The 20616-nt window shown below is 46.2% G+C and overlaps 2 protein-coding genes across 3 annotated transcripts; both read right to left on the bottom strand.

The window, feature by feature from the left end:
* Positions 1-833: 833 nt before the first annotated feature.
* On the bottom strand, positions 834-11548 carry nhp2 (NHP2 ribonucleoprotein homolog (yeast)). The gene is made up of 4 exons (XM_042008920.1): positions 11361-11548; positions 11212-11281; positions 2933-3038; positions 834-1237 (listed from the first exon to the last, which is right to left on the bottom strand). The coding sequence occupies exons 1-4, from the start codon at positions 11518-11520 to the stop codon at positions 1112-1114; spliced, it is 462 nt and encodes a 153-aa protein (XP_041864854.1). The 5' UTR covers positions 11521-11548; the 3' UTR covers positions 834-1111.
* LOC121654687 (cornifelin homolog B-like) lies at positions 11511-18685 on the bottom strand. 2 transcript variants are annotated; one of them, XM_042008924.1, is made up of 3 exons: positions 18123-18685; positions 17898-18055; positions 11511-12423 (listed from the first exon to the last, which is right to left on the bottom strand). In XM_042008924.1, the coding sequence occupies exons 1-3, from the start codon at positions 18223-18225 to the stop codon at positions 12298-12300; spliced, it is 387 nt and encodes a 128-aa protein (XP_041864858.1). In that variant the 5' UTR covers positions 18226-18685; the 3' UTR covers positions 11511-12297. The 2 variants fall into 2 exon arrangements, with proteins under 2 accessions (XP_041864858.1, XP_041864857.1); XM_042008923.1 differs by lacking the exon at positions 11511-12423 and having other exon boundaries at positions 17169-18055.
* Between the last annotated feature and the right edge of the window lie 1931 nt (positions 18686-20616).

The following is a 20616-nucleotide window of genomic DNA, read 5'->3' as shown; positions in this document are numbered from 1 at the left end:
ACTGAGAATAAATGTTCCGCTCATGCAAACGGCATAACCCTACTGTTTTTTTCCATTTTGTAATACAATGATATTGGCAGTTTTGCCGGTTTTCCCTGTCTGAGCCTCATGTTTGATTTTTTTTTTTATATATATTTTTTAAAAAGGCAATTTTGTTTAAAAAACAGACTTTATCAATCATACTTTGTGTTTGGTTGCGTTTGGTTTTCATTCATTGTGGTTGAGACTGAGAGTCCGTTCTATTTATTGTTTTAACATTTCTTCCAGTTCGTGTAAAATGTTCTTTAGAAATGAAAGTTTATTGATCTTTGAAAGGGTGTACTTGCATTATTCTGGCATTGTCATTTCATTAGTTGAAAATTGTCTAAAAATGACATGATCACCTTGCGCAATATTATTGCGATCATTTCTGAGAAATTTTTTTGCCCAGCAAAATTTGTTATGACAGGACTACCTAAACCCCCTCTGAAGGCCTCTTTCCTGGATCCACCAATACAAGAGAGGACCCTAGGAAAAGGCCTAGGGAGGAAACAGTGCAATCTGTGCATAAGTTGTAGACCCTGGATGGAGGCTGGTGTCGGTCTTCAGCTGGACAGCAGCTGAGACGTTCAGACAGAAACATCCTGCATGGACACTGGAAGCTCGGCACAAACCAAACTGTCTGTGATGATAGAAAATAGTCAATTTCCAGTTTATAACCTGATGAAAATTCCAACTCGTTTTCCACTTTTTTGTAATTACACTGTTATAAGCACTTATATGACAAATGCTTAGCCGATTCTTGAAGGTACAGTTGTCCTGAAAAAAAATGGGCAAAAGATTTTACAGAAAGGACTTTTTTCTTGCACTTTTATTGAAAAAAAAAAAGACAAAAAGGACTGTCGTAAGTATAGGACTTCCAGGGTTTAAACAAGCCAGACAGACATGGAATGGAAACAGAATCCATCAAACTGATCAAAAAACCAGAGAAAACACAAACAACCCTGTCTTTACTTCCTGTTCAGTGTTTGTGTCGTTACAACCCCCCACCCCTACTCGTCCTGAGGCTAGTTAGCCTAGCTTAGCATAAACACTGGAAACAGGGGGATCCCCGATCTGATCCTTCATTGGCTCAGAGGGGTTTGGGCAGGCTGGTGACCTCATCCAAGCACTCATCGTATGCCTCCTGGTAGTCCTGGTGGGGTTTGATCAGGATGACACATGTCGGCCTCTTGGATCCAGCAGACGATCCCAGATCCTAAGAAAACCAGATCAGAATCATCAGCCACTAAAACCATGGAGAAAATTCCCAAAATCATGGTTTCCACCTGCAGGTTTACACCCGACGTTTGTCTGAGAATCAAAATATATTCTGACTTTATACATCACTGATCAGAAACCATTCATGTAGAAAAAAGTTTCCACAAAAACAGAAATAATTCCAGAGTCAGGACTGTAACCAGAAGCAGCGATTCCCAAACCTCACGCTCCACCTTTTACTGCCAGTAGAAGATAAACAACATCAGAGGATGAAACGGAGACGTTTCACCATGTGATGAAAATATGAGTGGATTGTGAATCTGATGCAGCAACACGTCTGGAAAAAGTTGGACTCTTCTCCTGTGAAGCCATGCTGCTGTGATGGATGCAGGATGTGGTTCAGCATCGTCTTGCTGAAATCTGCATGGTCTTCCCTGAAAGAGACGTTGTCTGGATGGAGCAGATGTTGCTCTAAAGCCTCCATGTACTTTTCAGCATTGATGGAGCTTCACAGATGTGGAAGCTGCCCACGCCATAGGCACTAATGCAGCCCCATCCCATCAGAGATGCAGCTTTTTACCTGTCCACTGATAACAAGCTGGATGCTCCCTCTCCTCTTTAGTCTGCAGGACACGCCGTCCATGCTTTCCACAAACTAGTTCACATCTTCATCCAGGTTTCCACTTTGCCTCAGATCGTTTTAAATGAGCTTTGGTCCAGAGAAGACGGAAGACGCTGGTTCTGGATCCTGTTCACATTCGGCTTCCTCTGGTGAATATTCAGGTAGAACGGCTCACTGCTGCAGGGTTTTACATCTAGATAAAGCTCCATGGACAGATGAGAACATCACTTTCCTTCTCCAGGTTGGGATGTTTCTCCCAGTCTGGTTTTGGTACATCTTCAGGACTGCTTACTGGTTTCACAGTAGATGTGACATCAAATCCAGTAAAGTTGTTTCTACATCTTATTGTACATGTAAGAAATAACCTTCCTCATATTTTTACTGCTTTTACTTAAACTAGACTTTTAAACAGAGTCCAGTTTATTCAGACACCTTCCTTCTGTAAATCCCAGAATACATTAACTTATCAGAAATGAAGTAGATGAACAGATAATAGATCCAGATCAATAATGAAGCTATAAATGATGAGTGTGGTGATGAAGCCCACAGTTGGACAGACAGGTGTAGGAGCCTCCACCAGCAGCAGGTAAACGCCCACGTCTGAAACCGGAACATCTAAACCTGTACTCAGCCAACATTTTGCAGGTTGTACGATCTACCTTATTGACAGTGTTTCTGCATCGCAACCACCACTTCTCTCGTAAGCGTACTGCGTTGAGGCGTATTTTTACCGTGTTTTACTGGAGAGAAACTGGGAGTAGCCTGGTTTCCCCAGCATGCAGGGAAAGCCACGGTGACATCAAAAGCATGTTTTCCATTACTCCTGGAAGCGTTCTGGGATAAATAAAGCTGAACTGGTTTTAATGGAAGAACTGGAGGATTAATGAGGAGGTGGACCTGGTTTTCCAGGTGAGTCTCTTTCCTGGAAAACTCTCCTGACTCATTGTGTATAAAAAGTCTTGAAGTCGGAACATATCTGGTGAGAAGAGCTGAACAGGAAGTTCATGGTTTTATTCTGATCAGGACTCAGACGTCCGGCTTCAGAAATCTGGCTTCCTCTCCCAGACTCACCACTTTGGAGGGGATGTAGGCGTACGGCAGGTTCCTGTCCTCACACATGACGGGCAGGTGACAGTACACGTCGATAGGGAGGGTGTCGCCCGCCATCACCACGATGCTGCAGGAAGGAAACAACATGCTTCAGCGCCTGCTCAGGTGGGATCAGTCCGATATAACTCCTAACTTTAGACCACGCCCACAATGACGGATGGAACTGTTGGTCGTTTTGTCAATATAAATAATCTCGTGACAACTGCTTATCAGAAACATTGAAATCATGTCTGAATACAAAAAATCATTTTACTAGAAATCCTGATGCAGACATATGCAGAATTATGTCAGGATGCTACCACCGAACAGCTGGAGATCAGCTGAAGAGAAAGAGAGAGAGAGAAAAAAGGAGAGATCAGCTGGAGAATGATCAGTTGGAGAGAGACAGAGAGAGGGAGCGAGAGAGATAAGCTGGGAAGAGAGAGACAAAGAAAGAGAGAGAGAGAGAGAAACTAGCTGGAGAAAGATAGAGAGAGAGAGAGAGATCAGCTGCAGAGAATGATTAGCTGTAGAGAGAGAGAGAGAAACACTAGCTAGAGAGAGAGATTAGCTGTGAATAATCAACTGGAGAGAGAGAGAGAAAAGCTGAGAGAGAGAGATTAGTTGAGAGAGAGATCAGCTGTAGAGAGAGCGAGAGAGAGAGAGATCAGCTGAGAGAGAGAGATCAGCTGAGAGACAGAGATGCTAGCTGGAGAGAGAAAGAGCGAGAGACAGAGAGAGAGACTAGCTGGAGAGAGAGAGATCAGCTGGTGAATGATCAGCTGGAGAGAGAGAGAGATCTGCTGGGAAGAGAGAGAGATTAGTTGTGAATGATCAGCTGGAGAGAGAGACAGAGAGAGAGAGGTCAGCTGAGAGAGAGAGAGGGAGAGAGAGAGAGAGATCAGCTGGGAAGAGACAGAGAGATCAGTTGAGAGCGAGCGATCAGCTGAGAGAGAGGGAGCGAGAGAGAGACAGAGAGCGAGAGATCAGCTGGAGAGAGAGAGAGAGAGAGACAGAGAGAGAGAGAGAGAGAGAAACTAACTGGAGAAAGATAGAGAGAGATCAGCTAGAGAGAGAGATTAGCTGTGAATATTCAACTGGAGAGAGAAAAGCTGAGAGAGAGAGAGATCGATCTCATTGAGAATGATCAGCAGGAGAGAGAGAGAGAGAAAGAGAGATCTGCTGAGAGAGAGAGATTAGCTGTGAATAATCAACTGGAGAGAGAGAGAGAGAGAAGCTGAGAGAGAGAGATTAGTTGAGAGAGAGAGATCAGCTGTAGAGAGAGCGAGAGAGAGAGAGATCAGCTGAGAGATAGAGCGAGAGAGACTAGCTGGAGAAAGAGAGATCAGCTGAGAGACAGAGATGCTAGCTGAAGAGAGAAAGAGCGAGAGACAGAGAGAGAGACTAGCTGGAGAGCAGAGATCAGCTGGTGAATGATCAGCTGGAGAGAGAGACAGAGAGAGATCAGCTGGAGAGAGAGAGAGAGATTAGTTGTGAATGATCAGCTGGAGAGAGAGACAGAGACAGAGAGACAGAGAGAGAGAGAGAGAGAGAGAGAGAGAGAGAGAGAGATCAGCTGGGAAGAGACAGAGAGATCAGTTGAGAGCGAGCGATCAGCTGAGAGAGAGGGAGCGAGAGAGAGACAGAGAGCGACAGATCAGCTGGAGAGAGAGAGAGAGATTAGCTGTGAATATTCAACTGGAGAGAGAAAAGCTGAGAGAGAGAGAGATCGATCTCATTGAGAATGATCAGCAGGAGAGAGAGAGAGAGAAAGAGAGATCTGCTGAGAGAGAGAGGCTAGCTGGAGAGAGAGAGAGATCAGCTGGTGAATGATCAGCTGGAGAGAGAGAGAGAGATCAGCTGGGACAAGAGAGACACAGACAGAGAGATCTGCTTAAGAGAGAGATCAGCTGAGAGAAATCAGCTGAGAGACAGAGAGAGAGAGAGACTAGCTGGAGAGAGAAAGAGCGAGAGATCACCTAGAGAGAGAGAGAGGTCAGCTGGAGAGAGAGAGAGACACAGACAAGAGAGCTCAGCTGGAGAGAGGGATCAGCTGAGAGAGAGACAGAGAGAAAGAGACTAGCTGGAGAGAGAAAGAGAGAGATCACCTAGAGAGGGAGAGATCAGCTGAGAGAGAGACAGAGAGATCAGTTGAGAGAGAGATCAGCTGAGCAAGAGAGGGAGATCAGTTGGAAAGAGAGATTAGCTGTGAATTATCAGCTGGAGAGAGAGACAGAGATCAGCTGCAGAGAGAAAGAGGGAGAGAGAGAGACTAGATGGCGAGAGAAAGGGAGCAAGAGATCAGCTTGAGAGAGAGAGAGTAGCTGGAGAGAGAAAGAGCGAGAGATCAACTAGAGAGAGAGAGATCAGCTGGAGAGAGAGAGAGATTAGCTGTGGATGATCAGCTGGAGACAGAGACAGAGAGAGAGAGATCAGCTGCAGAGAGAGAGATCAGTTGAGAGAGAGATCAGCTGAGAGAGAGAGAGAGAGAGAGAGATCGGCAGGAGAGAGAGGGAGAAAGAGAGACTAGCTGGAGAGAGAAAGAGCGAGAGATCAGCTAGAGAGAGAGAGAGGTCAGCTGGAGAGAGAGAGACACAGACAAGAGAGCTCAGCTGGAGAGAGGGATCAGCTGCAGAGAGAAATCAGCTGAGAGAAAGGGAGAGAGAGACAGAGAGAAAGAGACTAGCTGGAGAGAGAAAGAGAGAGATCACCTAGAGAGGGAGAGATCAGCTGAGAGAGAGACAGAGAGATCAGTTGAGAGAGAGACAGATCAGTTGAGAGAGAGAGATCAGCTGAGAGAGAGAGGGAGATCAGTTGGAAAGAGAGAGATTAGCTGTGAATGATCAGCTGGAGACAGAGACAGAGAGATCAGCTGAGAGAGAGGGAGGGAGAGAGAGAAACAGATCAGCTGTAGAGACAGATCAGCTGCAGAGAGAAAGAGAGAGAGATCAGCTAGAGAGAGAGATCAGCTGGAGAGAGAGAGATTAGCTGTGAATGATCAGCTAGAGAGAGACAGCAAGAGAGAGATCAGTTGAGAGAGAGCGAGACAGAGAGAGAGACTAGCTGGAGAGAGATAAAGAGAGAGACACTAGCTGGAGAGAGAAGGATTGATCACCTTGAGAATGATCAGCAGGAAAGAGAGAGAGAGAGAGAGAGAGAGAGAGAAATCAGTTAAGAGAGAGATCAGCAGAGAAAGAGAGAGACAGCAAGGGAGATCAGTTGAGAAAGAGAGATCAGCTGAGCGAGAGGGAGGAATAGAGAGAGACAGAGAGAGAGAGAGACTAGCTGGAGAGGGAAAGAGAGCATAAGATCAGCTGGTGAGAGAAAGAGAGAGAGACTAGCTGGAGAGAGAAAGAGCGAGAGATCAGCTAGAGAGAGAGAGGTCAGCTGTGAATGATCAGCTAGAGAGCGAGACAGCGAGAGAGAGATCAGTTAAAAGAGAGATCAGCTGAGAGAGAGAGAGAGAGAGACAGAGATAGAGACTAGCTATAGAGAGAGAGAGATTAGCTGTGAATGATAAGCTAGAGAGAGAGACAGCGAGAGAGAGATCAGCTGGAGAGAGAGAGATCAGTTGAGAGAGATCAGCTGAGAGAGAGAGCGAGACAGAGAAAGAGACTAGCTGGAGAGAGATAAAGAGAGAGACAGAGACACTAGCTGGAGAGAGAGAGATCAATCACCTTGAGAATGATCAGCAGGAGAGAGAGATCAGCTGAAGAGAGAGACAGAGAGATCAGTTGAGAAAGAGAGATCAGCTGAGCGAGAGGGAGGAATAGAGAGAGACAGAGAGAGAGAGAGACTAGCTGGAGAGGGAAAGAGAGCATAAGATCAGCTGGTGAGAGAAAGAGAGAGAGACTAGCTGGAGAGAGAAAGAGCGAGAGATCAGCTAGAGAGAGAGAGGTTAGCTGTGAATGATCAGCTAGAGAGCGAGACAGCGAGAGAGAGATCAGTTAAAAGAGAGAGAGAGAGAGAGAGAGAGAGAGAGAGAGAGAGACAGAGATAGAGACTAGCTATAGAGAGAGAGAGAGATTAGCTGTGAATGATAAGCTAGAGAGAGACAGCGAGAGAGAGATCAGCTGGAGAGAGAGAGATCAGTTGAGAGAGATCAGCTGAGAGAGAGAGAGAGACAGAGAAAGAGACTAGCTGGAGAGAGATAAAGAGAGAGACAGAGACACTAGCTGGAGAGAGAGAGATCAATCACCTTGAGAATGATCAGCAGGAGAGAGAGATCAGCTGAAGAGAGAGACAGAGAGATCAGTTGAGAAAGAGAGATCAGCTGAGAGAGAGGGAGGGATCAGCTGCAGAGAGAAAGAGAGTCTAGCTGGCGAGAGAAAGGGAGCGAGAGATCAGCTGGAGAAAGAGAGAGAGAGAGAGCAAGATATCAGCTGGAGAATGATCAGCTAGAGAGAGAGAAAGAGATCAGCTGGAGAGAGAGAGACTAGCTGGAGAGAGAAAGAGCGAGAGATCAGCTAGAGCGAGATCAGCTGGAGAGAGAGATTAGCTGTGAATGATCAGCTAGAGAGAGAGACAGCAAGAGAGAGATCAGTTGAGAGAGAGCTCAGCTGAGAGAGAGAGAGAGAGAGCGCGACAGAGAGAGAAACTAGCTGGAGAGAGATAAAGAGAGAGACAGAGACACTAGCTGGAGAGAGAGAGATCGACCACCTTGAGAATGATCAGCAGGAGAGAGAGAGATCAGCTGGAGAGAGAGAGAGAGCAAGATATCAGCTGGAGAATGATCAGCTAGAGAGAGAGAGATAGAGATGGTTTACCTTGAGAATGATCAGCAGGAGAGAGAGATCAGCTGAAGAGAGAGACAGAGAGAGATCAGCCTAGAGAGAGAGGGGGAGATCAGTTGAGAAAGAGAGATCAGCTGAGAGAGAGGGAGGGATCAGCTGCAGAGAGAAAGGGAGCGAGAGATCAGCTGGAGAGAGCGAGAGAGAGAGCAAGATATCAGCTGGAGAATAATCAACTAGAGAGAGAGAGAGAGAGAGAGAGAGATCAGCTGGAGACAGACAGAGAGAGACACTAGCTGGAGAGAGAGAGATTAGCTGTGAATGATCAGCTGGAGACAGAGATAGAGATCAGCTGAGAGAGAGGGAGAGAGATCAGTTGAGAGAGAGAGACAGAGAGACACTAGCTGGAGAGAGAGAGAGAGAGATCACCTTGAGAATGATCAGCGGGAGAGAGAGAAAGAGCGAGCAAGATATCAGCTGGAGAATGATCAGCTAGAGAGAGAGAAAGAGATCAGCTGGAGAGAGAGAGACTAGCTGGAGAGAGAAAGAGCGAGAGATCAGCTAGAGCGAGATCAGCTGGAGAGAGAGATTAGCTGTGAATGATCAGCTAGAGAGAGAGACAGCAAGAGAGAGATCAGTTGAGAGAGAGCTCAGCTGAGAGAGAGAGAGAGAGAGCGCGACAGAGAGAGAAACTAGCTGGAGAGAGATAAAGAGAGAGACAGAGACACTAGCTGGAGAGAGAGAGATCGACCACCTTGAGAATGATCAGCAGGAGAGAGAGAGATCAGCTGGAGAGAGAGAGAGAGCAAGATATCAGCTGGAGAATGATCAGCTAGAGAGAGAGAGATAGAGATGGTTTACCTTGAGAATGATCAGCAGGAGAGAGAGATCAGCTGAAGAGAGAGACAGAGAGAGATCAGCCTAGAGAGAGAGGGGGAGATCAGTTGAGAAAGAGAGATCAGCTGAGAGAGAGGGAGGGATCAGCTGCAGAGAGAAAGGGAGCGAGAGATCAGCTGGAGAGAGCGAGAGAGAGAGCAAGATATCAGCTGGAGAATAATCAACTAGAGAGAGAGAGAGAGAGAGAGAGATCAGGTGGAGAGAATGATCAGCTGGAGAGAGAGAGATCAGCTGGAGAGAGAGAGAGCAAGATATCAGCTGGAGAGACAGATCAGCTGCAGAGAGAAAGAGCGAGAGATCAGCTAGAGAGAGAGATCAGCTGGAGAGAGAGAGATTAGCTGTGAATGATCAGCTAGAGAGAGAGACAGCGAGAGAGAGCGAGACAGAGAGAGAGACTAGCTGGAGAGAGATAAAGAGAGAGACACTAGCTGGAGAGAGAGAGATTGATCACCTTGAGAATGATCAGCAGGAAAGAGAGAGAGAGAGAGAAATCAGTTAAGAGAGAGATCAGCAGAGAAAGACAGAGACAGCAAGGGAGATCAGTTGACTAGCTGGAGAGAGAAAGAGCGAGAGATCAGCTAGAGATTAGCTGTGAATGATCAGCTAAAGAGAGAGACAGCGAGAGAGAGATCAATTGAGAGAGAGAGAGAGCGAGACAGAGAAAGAGACTAGCTGGAGAGAGATAAAGAGAGAGACAGAGACACTAGCTGGAGAGAAAGAGATCGATCACCTTGAGAATGATCAGCAGGAGAGAGAGAGATCAGCTGCAGAGAGAGAGAGAGAGCAAGATATCAGCTGGAGAATGATCAGCTAGAGAGAGAGAGATCAGCTGGAGAGAGAGACGGAGAGAGAGAGAGGGAGATCAGTTGAGAAAGAGAGATCAGCTGAGAGAGAGGGAGAGATCAACTGCAGAGAGAAAGAGGGAGAGAGAGACTAGCTGGCGAGAGAAAGGGAGCGAGAGACTAGCTGGCGAGAGAAAGGGAGCGAGAGATCAGCTAGAGAGAGAGATCAGCTGGAGAGAGAGAGATTAGCTGTGAACGATGAGCTGGAGACAGAGACAGAGATCAGCTGCAGAGAGAGAGAGACAGACTAGCTGGAGAGAGATCAAGAGAGAGACAGTGAGACACTAGCTGGAGAGAGAGAGATCGATCACCTTGAGAATGATCAGCAGGAGAGAAAGACAGAGAGAGAGAGATCAGTTGAGAGAGAGAGAGAGAGCGAGACAGAGAAACAGACTAGCTGGAGAGAGATAAAGAGAGACATAGACACTAGGTGGGAGAGAGAGATCAGCTGCAGAGAGAGTGAGAGAGATCAGCTGGAGAGAAGAACAGAAGCATAAACATGGGCTCCTGAATATTTTTGCTTTTTTCATGTTTTAAGGTGAGAAACTATTTTTCTAATAACTGGACAGAAAGAGAAGGCTACTGTCTATCAATGCAAAAAAAAAACTCTTTAGAAGGATTTAAGTAATAAAAAAAACCTCAGATAACAGTGATAATATGTAAAACAGCTCAGCCAACTGGTGATGTGCTGGCTAACTGTTACTACGTGATGTGCTGGCTAACTGTTACTACGTGATGTGCTGGCTAACTGTTAACACGTGATGTGCTGGCTAACTGTTAACACGTGATGTGCTGGCTAACTGTTAACACGTGATGTGCTGGCTAACTGTTAACACCTGATGTGCTGGCTAACTGTTAACACCTGATGTGCTGGCTAACTGTTAACACGTGATGTGCTGGCTAACTGTTAACACGTGATGTGCTGGCTAACTGTTAACACGTGATGTGCTGGCTAACTGTTAACACGTGATGTGCTGGCTAACTGTTAACACCTGATGTGCTGGCTAACTGTTAACACTGATGTGCTGGCTAACTGTTAACACGTGATGTGCTGCCTAACTGTTAACACTGATGTGCTGGCTAACTGTTAACACGTGATGTGCTGGCTAACTGTTAACACGTGATGTGCTGGCTAACTGTTAACACGTGATGTGCTGGCTAACTGTTAACACGTGATGTGCTGGCTAACTGTTAACACGTGATGTGCTGGCTAACTGTTAACACCTGATGTGCTGGCTAACTGTTAACACTGATGTGCTGGCTAACTGTTAACACTGATGTGCTGGCTAACTGTTACCACGGTGACGTGCTGGCTAACTGTTACCACGGTGACGTGCTGGCTAACTGTTAACACTGATGTGCTGGCTAACTGTTAACACTGATGTGCTGGCTAACTGTTACCACGGTGACGTGCTGGCTAACTGTTACCACGGTGACGTGCTGGCTAACTGTTTACACTGATGTGCTCGCTAACTGTTACCATGGTGACGTGCTGGCTAACTGTTACCACGGTGACGTGCTGGCTAACTGTTACCACGGTGACGTGCTGGCTAACTGTTACCACGGTGACTTGCTGGCTAACTGTTACCACGGTGACTTGCTGGCTAACTGTTAACACTGATGTGCTCGCTAACTGTTACCATGGTGACGTGCTGGCTAACTGTTACCACGGTGACGTGCTGGCTAATTTTTAGCACGGTGACGTGCTGGCTCACTGTTACCACGGTGATCTTACAGGTTGAAAGTAAAGCATTTTCGTGTATCTTAAGGTCTGAGAACGAACAGAACTCACCCTTTCTCTCCTTTGTTGATGAACTTCTGAACTTCTTTTACTCCGCGGCGGATGTTCTTCACTCTGGCGGCTAAAACACAGACACGTGAACCAGGACCAGAACCACACACAGAGAACCGGAACTTGACGGGTCCTCCGCCGCCACTCACCCTTCTTGACACACTTGTAGATCTTCTTGCTGAGCTTCCTGGAGGCCAGCGGCTGGCTGATCGGGTTCAGGTGAGCGATCATCTCCTGGTAGGACTTCTCGGAGCTTCCGGTCGCCTCCTCTCCGTCCGCTGCAGCTTTCTCCTTCTTCGCCTTCGTCATTTCTGATCGATAACCCTCCGGTTGTTTTGTGCTCTGGGTCGCGCCTGCCGCTCACCCCAGCACGCTGCGAGGAAACCGCACGTGCTTCCGCTTCTTTTTCTGCTCTGAGCGGAGAATCAGAGAGAAACTAGCGCCACCTGCGGCCCGGAGAAGAACTACAGCCGCGCTGGACGAAAACGGTCTTTTTCTGATCATAAATATGTTTAATATGTTTACATAAAACTCAGGTTATTACTAGCAAAACAGAAAACATCGAAAAAATTGAATGAAAACATGTAAACAACACAAAATAAACAGATAATTTAATAAGAAGAAATCATCTTTATTGTTTATAAAAACTGTAAATAAATATTTTAGCTCGTATCTGATTGAAAAAAATTGCATTTCATCTAGATAAAACTATTATAATCAAAACTATAAAAGCAGCATATGACCTTATTATTTCATCATGTTTTGATCAAACTTTAATAAAAATAAAAACAACTTCAGGTTTTCTGTCAGACTGCAGTTCTGAGCTAAAGATGGTCCCAGTCAGCTTCAGCTTCACGGGATATCAGGACCCATCTCTTCTGTCTGGCAGGAGGAAATGAATCTCTACACGACAACAACAACAACACAAAAATCAACAGAATCAAACATTTAAAAAATTAAAAACATGTTGGAGCAACAAGCCGAAGTAAACATGATGGACGGTTCAGAAAGATGTTCAGTAAACATGTAAACACAGGAAAAAGAAAGTCAAACTGTTGACAATCAGGACAGCTGGGAGCTGTGACATCATCGGCTGCTAATGATGTCACTCAGCATGGTGGGGATCTGCCTCTTTTTAATCTCTGTGGCCATCTGACACCAGACGCAGGAGACGCAGAAGGTGGAGCACAAACAGTCGTCACACAGACTGCCCTGTAAACAACAACAAAGATTCACATCAGAGACCTGCTCCAGACACCTGGCCCAGGAACCCTGGGGTTTTCCAGGAAGGAGGTTATGGTAAACCCTGAGCTCCTCCTTTGACATCTTAACCCGCCTGCAGGCTGTGAGGTCGCTGTCACCTGTTGGTTAAACCAGGCCTGGAGGAGGCTTAACAGCAAAGTCAACACGGATGTTTTAACGCACGGTAGCCTAAACTGTTGTTTATATTATATTATATCGGGGGTGTTGTTCCAGAGTCTGGGGTTGCATAGCAAGGGCACGGTCACCCTGAGCGTGGTACCACTAGCTGCCCCTGGTCAGCTGACCTGAAGGACCTGGAAGAAGAGGTTAAAAGATCTGTGATGCCAGTCCATGCAGTGCTTTATAAAAAGTCATTGTGCCAGGGACATACTTTCAGGAAATGGGTGCGTTTGCCAGGTTTCAGCCAGGTTTCTACCAAGAATGGAAAATCCAGGCTGGAGGATGACATAAAATCATTTAAAATGAAGGTCTTCTTTGAGAGGAACCTCACATTTAAAAGAGCCAGCTTGCTCAGAGAGGGAGGTGGTGATGAAACTGGGGTACTCAGTTTTATGTATGAGAGAGGATTTTTATTTGTAGCTTTGAAAATCTCTGACTCTCACAATACTTTATATGGAAAAACCAGTTTGGAGGGATGTAGTGACAGCAGGGGTCTGTAGGTGGAGATGGTGCAGGTAAAGTACTCTGGGAAAGTACCATAGAAGAAGAAGAAACACCCAGGGGCCTCATTTATAAAGCTGTGCGTAACAAAGCAAACTACAGGCAGTGTCTGCGGCGCACTTCAACTTCAAGATTTATAAAAGTGTGCGCATGCACATCCCACACCTGTTTCCATTTATAAATCAGAATCAACTCTGAAGCGGGCGCACGTGAGGGAGCGCCTTGCCCCGCCCACATGGTGGCTATAAATGGTCAGGTGGATGCCTGTAATACATATTCATCACATCATTTTCCTTGGTTTTATTCAGGACTGCTGGTGTCACCATTTCCCATTTTCTAGATTTTGTGCGTACACCTGGGTCAGAGTTGCCGTGGAGGTAGGAACATTTTCCTGTTAAGTTTGGTTTTCATAAATCTCAAAGTTGACTATACTTGGCGTACTCCGGTTTTTGTTCCTACACCAGCTTTAGAAATGAGGCCTCTGGTGTGTGTGGAAGAGGTTGGTGTGTAAACAATCAGTCATGTGGGCATTGCTCAGCATATTGCAGATTTGCTTTTAAAATGTCAATGCCACATTTATTGAGGTGGATGCTGTTGGGTTTAAATAAGGACTGTGATTCCAAAACAGGTTAAAATTTACAATGAAGCCTACATTGTGTGTTTTGCAGAGAGACTGCAACCAGGTGTGGAGGTACAGGACTCTCCTGAACTTTTCAGTCCCACAGCCATGAGGGGAAGGCGGTCCACTGATGAAGGCAGATTTTCCACAGATGTTTCCAAGCCCAAAGTTTGTCCTCCCAACCAGGAGACCACAGGCAGTTCGGGTCGGCAGGAACACATCCAGCATCACCACACTGAACACGGGTTCCTCAAGGATGTGTGCTGAGCCCCCTCCTCTTCACTCTGCTGACTCATGATTGCACACCATCACACAGCCCCAACCTCCTCATCAAGCTTGCAGATGACAGGCTATAGTGGGTCTCATCAGCAATGAGGATGAGCCAGACTACAGGAGTGAGGACTGCCTGGACTTGTGGTGTGAACACAACAATCTCTCTGAGCGTGGAGAAGATGAAGGACATGGTTGTGGACTTCAGGAGACCACGCCCCCAGCATGCACCTCTGACCATCAATGGTGCTACGGTGGAGAGAGCACCACCAAGTTCCTGGGTGTGCATGTCACAGAGGACCTCTCCTGGACCATCACCACTACATCACTGGCCCAGGAAGCCAACCAGCACCTCTACTTCCTCCACAACCCGAGGAAAGCGAGAGCCCCACCCCCATCATGTGCACCTTCTACAGAGGAACCATGGAGAGCGTCCTGACCAGTGGCACCACCGTGTGGTACAACGCCTGGAGGAGGGCTGTTTGCTTTAATGACTCCCTTCCAATGCAGCAGGTATCTTAGAAAAACTGTGTCTCTCCAGATGCCCTCCCCTCTCATGTGGTGGTCCTTGACATACACAGGCCACCTAAACACTGAGCAGCGTTTCTGATGACGTTGCTGAACTGCTGTCAGTAATCTGTCCACTCTGACGGTGTAGTTATTGTTGGTGATTCCAACATTCATGCTGAGAACCCGGAGGACAAAGGGACCAAAGAACCGAGTTGTTCTTGATAACTTTGGTCTATCTCAGCATGTGGACCAGAGGACCCTGTCTGGATCTGGTCGTCTGTAAAGGTCTGAATATTTTTAGGTTGTGGTGATGGATGTTGCTCTGTCTGATCATTCCTGAGTTTTGTTTCAGATGCTGTTATCGTCAACAAAAATTGATTGTGCTTTCAGGCGTCTTCCCTCAGACCCTAAAAACAGCCGTCATCAAGCCACTACTGAAAAAGAAAAGCCTGGACTCATCCCTCATGAGCAGCTACAGGCCGATATCAAACCTCCCCTTTCTTAGTCAGGTTCTAGAAAAAGCCATCTTCCTACAGCTTCACAACTTCCTGACACTAAATACCTGTTCTGATGTCTACCAGTCAGGTTTCCGGCCACACCACAGCACTGAGATGCTCTAGTTCAGGTCTTTAATGACATCCGTCTGAGCACAGATAGCAGGAACATTTTAGTCCTGGTACTGCTGGATCTCAGTGCTGCAGTTGACCAGAACATCTCACTAGACCGGCTGTAAAACTGGGTCGGACTTTCTGGTACTGTAATTAACTGGTTTAAGTCCTGTTGAAAAGATCGGGACTACTTTGTGTCTATAGGTAACTAGAAATCTGAGTGAACCTAAATAACCTGTGGAGTTCCTCAAGGCTCCATCCTGGAGCCACTGCTGTTCAACATCTACATGCTGCCACTCACTCACATTATGGAAACAACTAAACATGTTACCACAGTTATGCTGATGACACACACATCTACATAACCATCTCACCAGGAGACTACAGTCTGATCCAGACTCTGATCACCTGCACAGATCAGATTAAAGATCAGATGGGCCAGAACTTCCTTCAGTTACATGAAGACTAAACTGAAATAATAGTTTTTGGAGCCAAAGAAGAAAAATTAAAAGTCAGTTCTCAGCTTCAAACAGCAAAGTTCAAAACTACCAACCAAGCCAAAAACCTGGGAGCAGTCCTGGACTCAGACCTTGGTGTAGTCCTGGACTCAGACCTTGGTGTAGTCCTGGACTCAGACCTGGGAGCAGGCCTGGACTCAAACCTGGGAGCAGTCCTGGACTCAGACCTGGATTTTAGCAGTTATATTAAGACAGCTGTGAAGTCGGCCTGTTTTCACTTAAAGAACATCTGGAGGATTAAAGGACTGATGACTTGGCAGGATTTAGTAAAACTGGTCCACATTTACCTTTAGTAGACTGGACTACTGTAATGCTGTCCTCACAGGTCTCCCTAAAAAGTCAGTCAGACACCTGCAGTTAGTCCAGAACGCTGCTGCTCCAGTCCTCACTAAGACCAGGTAAGTAGATCCTAGAACTCCAGTCCTCACTAAGACCAGGGAAGTAGATCCTAGAACTCCAGTCCTCACTAAGACCAGGGAAGTAGATCCTAGAACTCCATTCTTCACTAAGACTAGGAAAGTAGATCCTAGAACGCCAGTCCTCACCAAGACCAGGAGATCCTAGAACTCCAGTCTTCACTAAGACCAGGAAAGTAGATCCTAGAACTCCAGTCCTCACCAAGACCAGGAGATCCTAGAACTCCAGTCCTCACTAAGACCAGGAATGTAGGTTCTAGAACTCTAGTCCTCACTAAGACCAGGAAATAGATCCTAGAACTCCAGTCCTCACTAAGACCAGGAAAGTAGGTTCTAGAACTCCAGTCCTCACTAAGACCAGGAACGTAGATCCTAGACCTCCAATCCATCCAGGATCTTCTGGTAGGTTATGGACCAACCAGATCCCTCAGCTCATCAGGGTCAGGTCTACTTTCTGTTCCCAGAGTCAGAACTAAACGTGGAGAGGCAGCGTTTTTGTGCTCCTCACATGTGGAACAAACTCCCAGAAAGCTGCAGGTCTGCTGACTCAGCAGTTTTACATCAGGGTTAAAACTTTTCTATTTGCTGCCTTTTTATCAGAACAGCTGTTAGTTCCCCACACTGGAACTTTATTTCTGGCTTTTATCTGGTTTATTTTAGATTTTTTTCTATTTTTATTTAATTTTTCTTTTATTTCTTTCAAAGTTAGTCTTTAATGCTCGTGTTATTGCTTCCTGCAGCCCACCGGGATGCTTTAATGTTTTATGTAAAGCACTTTGAATCGTCTTCTACATGAAATGTGACGTACAGATAAACCTGCCTTGCCTGCTCCATGTCCTGCAGGAAGACCCTTCAACACAGAGTAGAAGAGCGTTGGTGCCTCTCTTTGCCACTTCAGGTCAGACCAGCTTCTTCACTGTTCAGTTTTAAATCCCTTCTAAAAACCTCTTTTCATTGGCGTTTCACCCAGTATGAGTTTGCTTATATTGCTTGTGTTTTTTTTTTTATTTTGTATTGATTTAATTGTTTTAATGATTTTTATTGTTTTTATTTTATTGTCTTGTCTTTTATTATTTAACTTTTTTTTTTTTAGGTGTTTTTACTTATTTCATGTTCAGCACTTTGTTCAGCGGCTGCTGCCTCTCCTCACCTGTACATCAACACCTGAATTTTTACCCCCTCAGGAACCAGAACAGCCACTTTAACCAGTTTAACCAGACCAGAAGCTAACTCAGTCTGCTGTTGCTCTATAACCAGAAACATACATAACTGACTGTAATCTGCCTCATCTGTTTATTATCAGTAGTCTATTTAGTATGTTCATTATTATTTCTGAAGTGGTCTGCAAAGTCCTCACATGCAGCGTCTGATGCAGGCATGGAGGACTTGTTAAGATCTGTGTTTATTAAAAGATCAATGGTTTAAAAAAGGAATTTTGATTTATTTTTGTCAGTGCATATATTATATTATAACCAGGCATCAAGCGTAACTGGGTCCAGTAGCCAATAACTGTATTGATATTATTGTAGGCTCACAGCTAAAGGGTCTACCTATTTCACCGTCAATGAGAAGCCAGGGGAAGGGCAGATGGGTTCGGGGCACCTCAACAACCCCTCATCCCCCTGGAGGAGCTTGTGGTGAGCATCAACCTGGACTGCCTATTGATAAAGGACATCCTAAGAGGGTCACATCACAACTGGGCCCCAGAGATGGCAGAGAAACTATCTATAAATTCCACAAATTGCAAGAGGTTTCTGGATTCTGAGCCTGGTTTTTGAACTGGTTTCCTGATGGGATGGGATGTGAGCGTGTGCATCCTCACTCTGATGCCGTAGACGTGCCGCATGGACACCCTCATGGACATGGTGATGGGATGGATGAAGCAGCCGAAGACATCCAGCAGCGGCAGACAGAGACACTGACCGAAGTCCTTGCTGGTCTTGCAGGCGAAGCAGGGGAAGCACCAGAAGGCGAAGCAGCCTAGAAACAAACAACCATGAGACAGCTGCATCTAACGCTCTGTTGTGCGCGTGTGTGTGTACCGTACACTGATTCATGTCCTGGCAGCAGTCGCAGATCCCTGACGACCAATCAGCTGCTGCGTTGAAGGTGCTGACTGTTTGCGGCTGCGTGGACACCACCCAGCTCATTGTCCACCTGAGGATGCTGACCCAGAGAATAAGAGGAAGTCCTGGAGCTGAAATCTGAGGATCCGATCAGACAGAGAAAAAGGAGAGGCAGGTGAGGTTACCTGTGACCCAGCTGTTCTGATTGGACGGCTGTCAGGTTTCTGATAAACCTGAAAAACCCGTCCAGCTGGAGTCTGCTCCTCCCTCCTCAGAAAGTGGCTTATGTAACAGAACAACCAGTGTTTAAAGAAAGAGGAACTTCCTGCACACCGGTGCCAGCTTCAGAACCCGGAACAGCTTGAAATCTGTAAACTGGGTTGGAACTAGAATTATACCGTAGTACAAACAAGAAAAAGAATTATCTCCCAGTACAGAACCAGATTTAGAGTTATTCCTCTGTACAGAACCAGAACTAGAGTGGTCCCTGGTATGTCCCTGGCACATAATCAGAACTTCTGGATCAGTTTGTTCAGTCTCTGGTTCTGGTTCTGCTGCCCCAGCAGATGCTGCAGAGCAGACTGATCTGCAACATCTGGGTTCAGACACTGAAGGATCTCAGCTTCCTCCAGAAGGAGAGGCTGCTCTGTTCTTTCTTCTGTTGTCCAGCTGAACTCCGGATCAGAGCAGGATTGTCGTCTGGTTCTGTCTCAGTCTGGAATTTTATACTACATGGTTCTACGACTTGGTCTTTGGCTGTTTTTGTAAACTTTATGCCCCATGTTTCCAGTCAATTTCTGACTTCCACAACTCACAGGAAAACTCCTGGTAGCCTCAGGCTGCCAAATAAGTCCATATACAAATAAATCCGCTGGTTATAAAGGATTTATTTCTCCTAACAGATACAATCTGAGGATTTTAACCTTTGGTGTAGAAAAGTGATGAAACCACTAACTAATGAACTGTTTATAATTCACTGAAACTGTGGATGAAAAATTTAAAGTTAAAATTTGTATGTAAAGCTATTATTGTATGCTGATGAAGTGAACAGCAAAAAAGAAAAAATGAATATGTTCATGTCAGAACTTTTTCATCTCCTCAGTGTTTGTACCACATGGGAAAAGATTCCTGAACCAAACAATCTGTTGGTGGATAACGTTCACTCCATCACAAAATAATATGTCTTAGATGTAAGACCTTCATCTAAGAGCCAAAACTAATTGATTACAGATCTTTAACATAAAAGAATAAAACATAAATTAGTGTGCAGTTTTCCTGTCTTCTGTCTGATCGCGGATTTTTCTGACAGAAGGGTTTAACTTCCCACGCTACTGTTGGGTTTGGATTCATGTCGTCTGCGCTGGCTTGTCTGTCAGGGAAGACTCTCAGGTTGTTTTAAAACCAGGTGTCTGTTTTTATGAAGCGGGAGAACAGCCGGTTAAAGCTCTGGAGAGAGCAGGTGGAACCAGTCAGTGGTTGACCCAGGTGAAGCCCTCCCATCAGCTGTTGGTGATGGAGGCTGAGCAGACCCGGCCAGACCTCTGGAGGCAGACCCGGAGGACGAACAGACTAGATCTCTGGCGGAAGGCCAGAGGGCTTCACAGGTTGGAGCTGGACCTCCGGAAGATGTGCAGACCAGAGCTGGACCTCTAGGAGGCGCGCAGACTGAGGTTGGATCTCTTGGAAGGAGCTCTGCCAGGAGCAGGATCTCTGACAGACACGCTACGTGGAGCTGGTATCGGCCACTGAAGAACCGGGCAGGACCTCGGCGCAGGTGTCGGGTGTTAAAGCACTGTGGAAGACCTGGGAGCTGGAGGCAACACTGGAGATGTAAGCCTGTGACCTGGTTGTGCTGACCTACGTGACTCCCCCATGCGGGAGATCTGCCACCTCAGCCAATCCATCATGTCAGCATCATTAGAAAAAGTTGGGCCTGCGTGGGGGAATTCATTCCTCCCAGAATCCTTCCTCCTTACCCGATTCATGCTGTTTGGTTGGACCTTCTGTAATGTAATGGACCTCTTGGAGAAGAAGAGCAGGTTAACCGACTTAATTAATATACTGAATCACAGGAGGATGGGTCTTACGACAAGCTGGTCCGGTGGAGGGAACAGATCTTCCCGGATCCACTGGACAGGGAAGATACAGAGGAGGAATCCATGGTTGGTGTAACGAGGTCCAACAAGGAGTGTCTGTGAGGCTGGTGTATATAAAGCCCAGTGACTGAATTGGAACCAGGTGTGAGTGATCTGGAGATTGGGGAAGGACTGCCTGGAGCAGGCGTGATTAATAAGTGATCTGGCTTGGTGGCTGTGGAGAAAGGCTGGACGTGGAGATGGTGTAACAAAAACATTTGTGCTGCTAAAAGCTTTGGTGTGCTGGCTGATGTTTTTGTTCTATTAACCTGATTCTAACAGAGATTTATCATGTTAATCAGAGGTGTGACGACTTTCCCCTGGACTGAGAAATTATCTG

This window comes from Melanotaenia boesemani, chromosome 15 (genome assembly GCF_017639745.1).
Source record: "Melanotaenia boesemani isolate fMelBoe1 chromosome 15, fMelBoe1.pri, whole genome shotgun sequence".
Lineage (NCBI taxonomy): Eukaryota > Metazoa > Chordata > Actinopteri > Atheriniformes > Melanotaeniidae > Melanotaenia > Melanotaenia boesemani.
The sequence above is the reverse complement of the archived record's forward strand: the minus strand, read 5'-3'. Positions and strand labels throughout refer to the sequence as shown.

Coding starts and splice junctions, on each gene's coding strand:
- nhp2 (XM_042008920.1), bottom strand. CDS start 11,520: ATGACGAAGGCGAAGAAGGAGAAAGCTGCAGCGGACGGAGAGGAGGCG. Junction 11,282..11,360: donor CTACAAGTGTGTCAAGAAGG/GTGAGTGGCGGC, acceptor TCTGTGTTTTAG/CCGCCAGAGTGAAGAACATC. Junction 3,039..11,211: donor ATCAACAAAGGAGAGAAAGG/GTGAGTTCTGTT, acceptor TCCTTCCTGCAG/CATCGTGGTGATGGCGGGCG.
- LOC121654687 (XM_042008923.1), bottom strand. CDS start 18,225: ATGAGCTGGGTGGTGTCCACGCAGCCGCAAACAGTCAGCACCTTCAAC. Junction 18,056..18,122: donor CTGCCAGGACATGAATCAGT/GTACGGTACACA, acceptor GTTTGTTTCTAG/GCTGCTTCGCCTTCTGGTGC.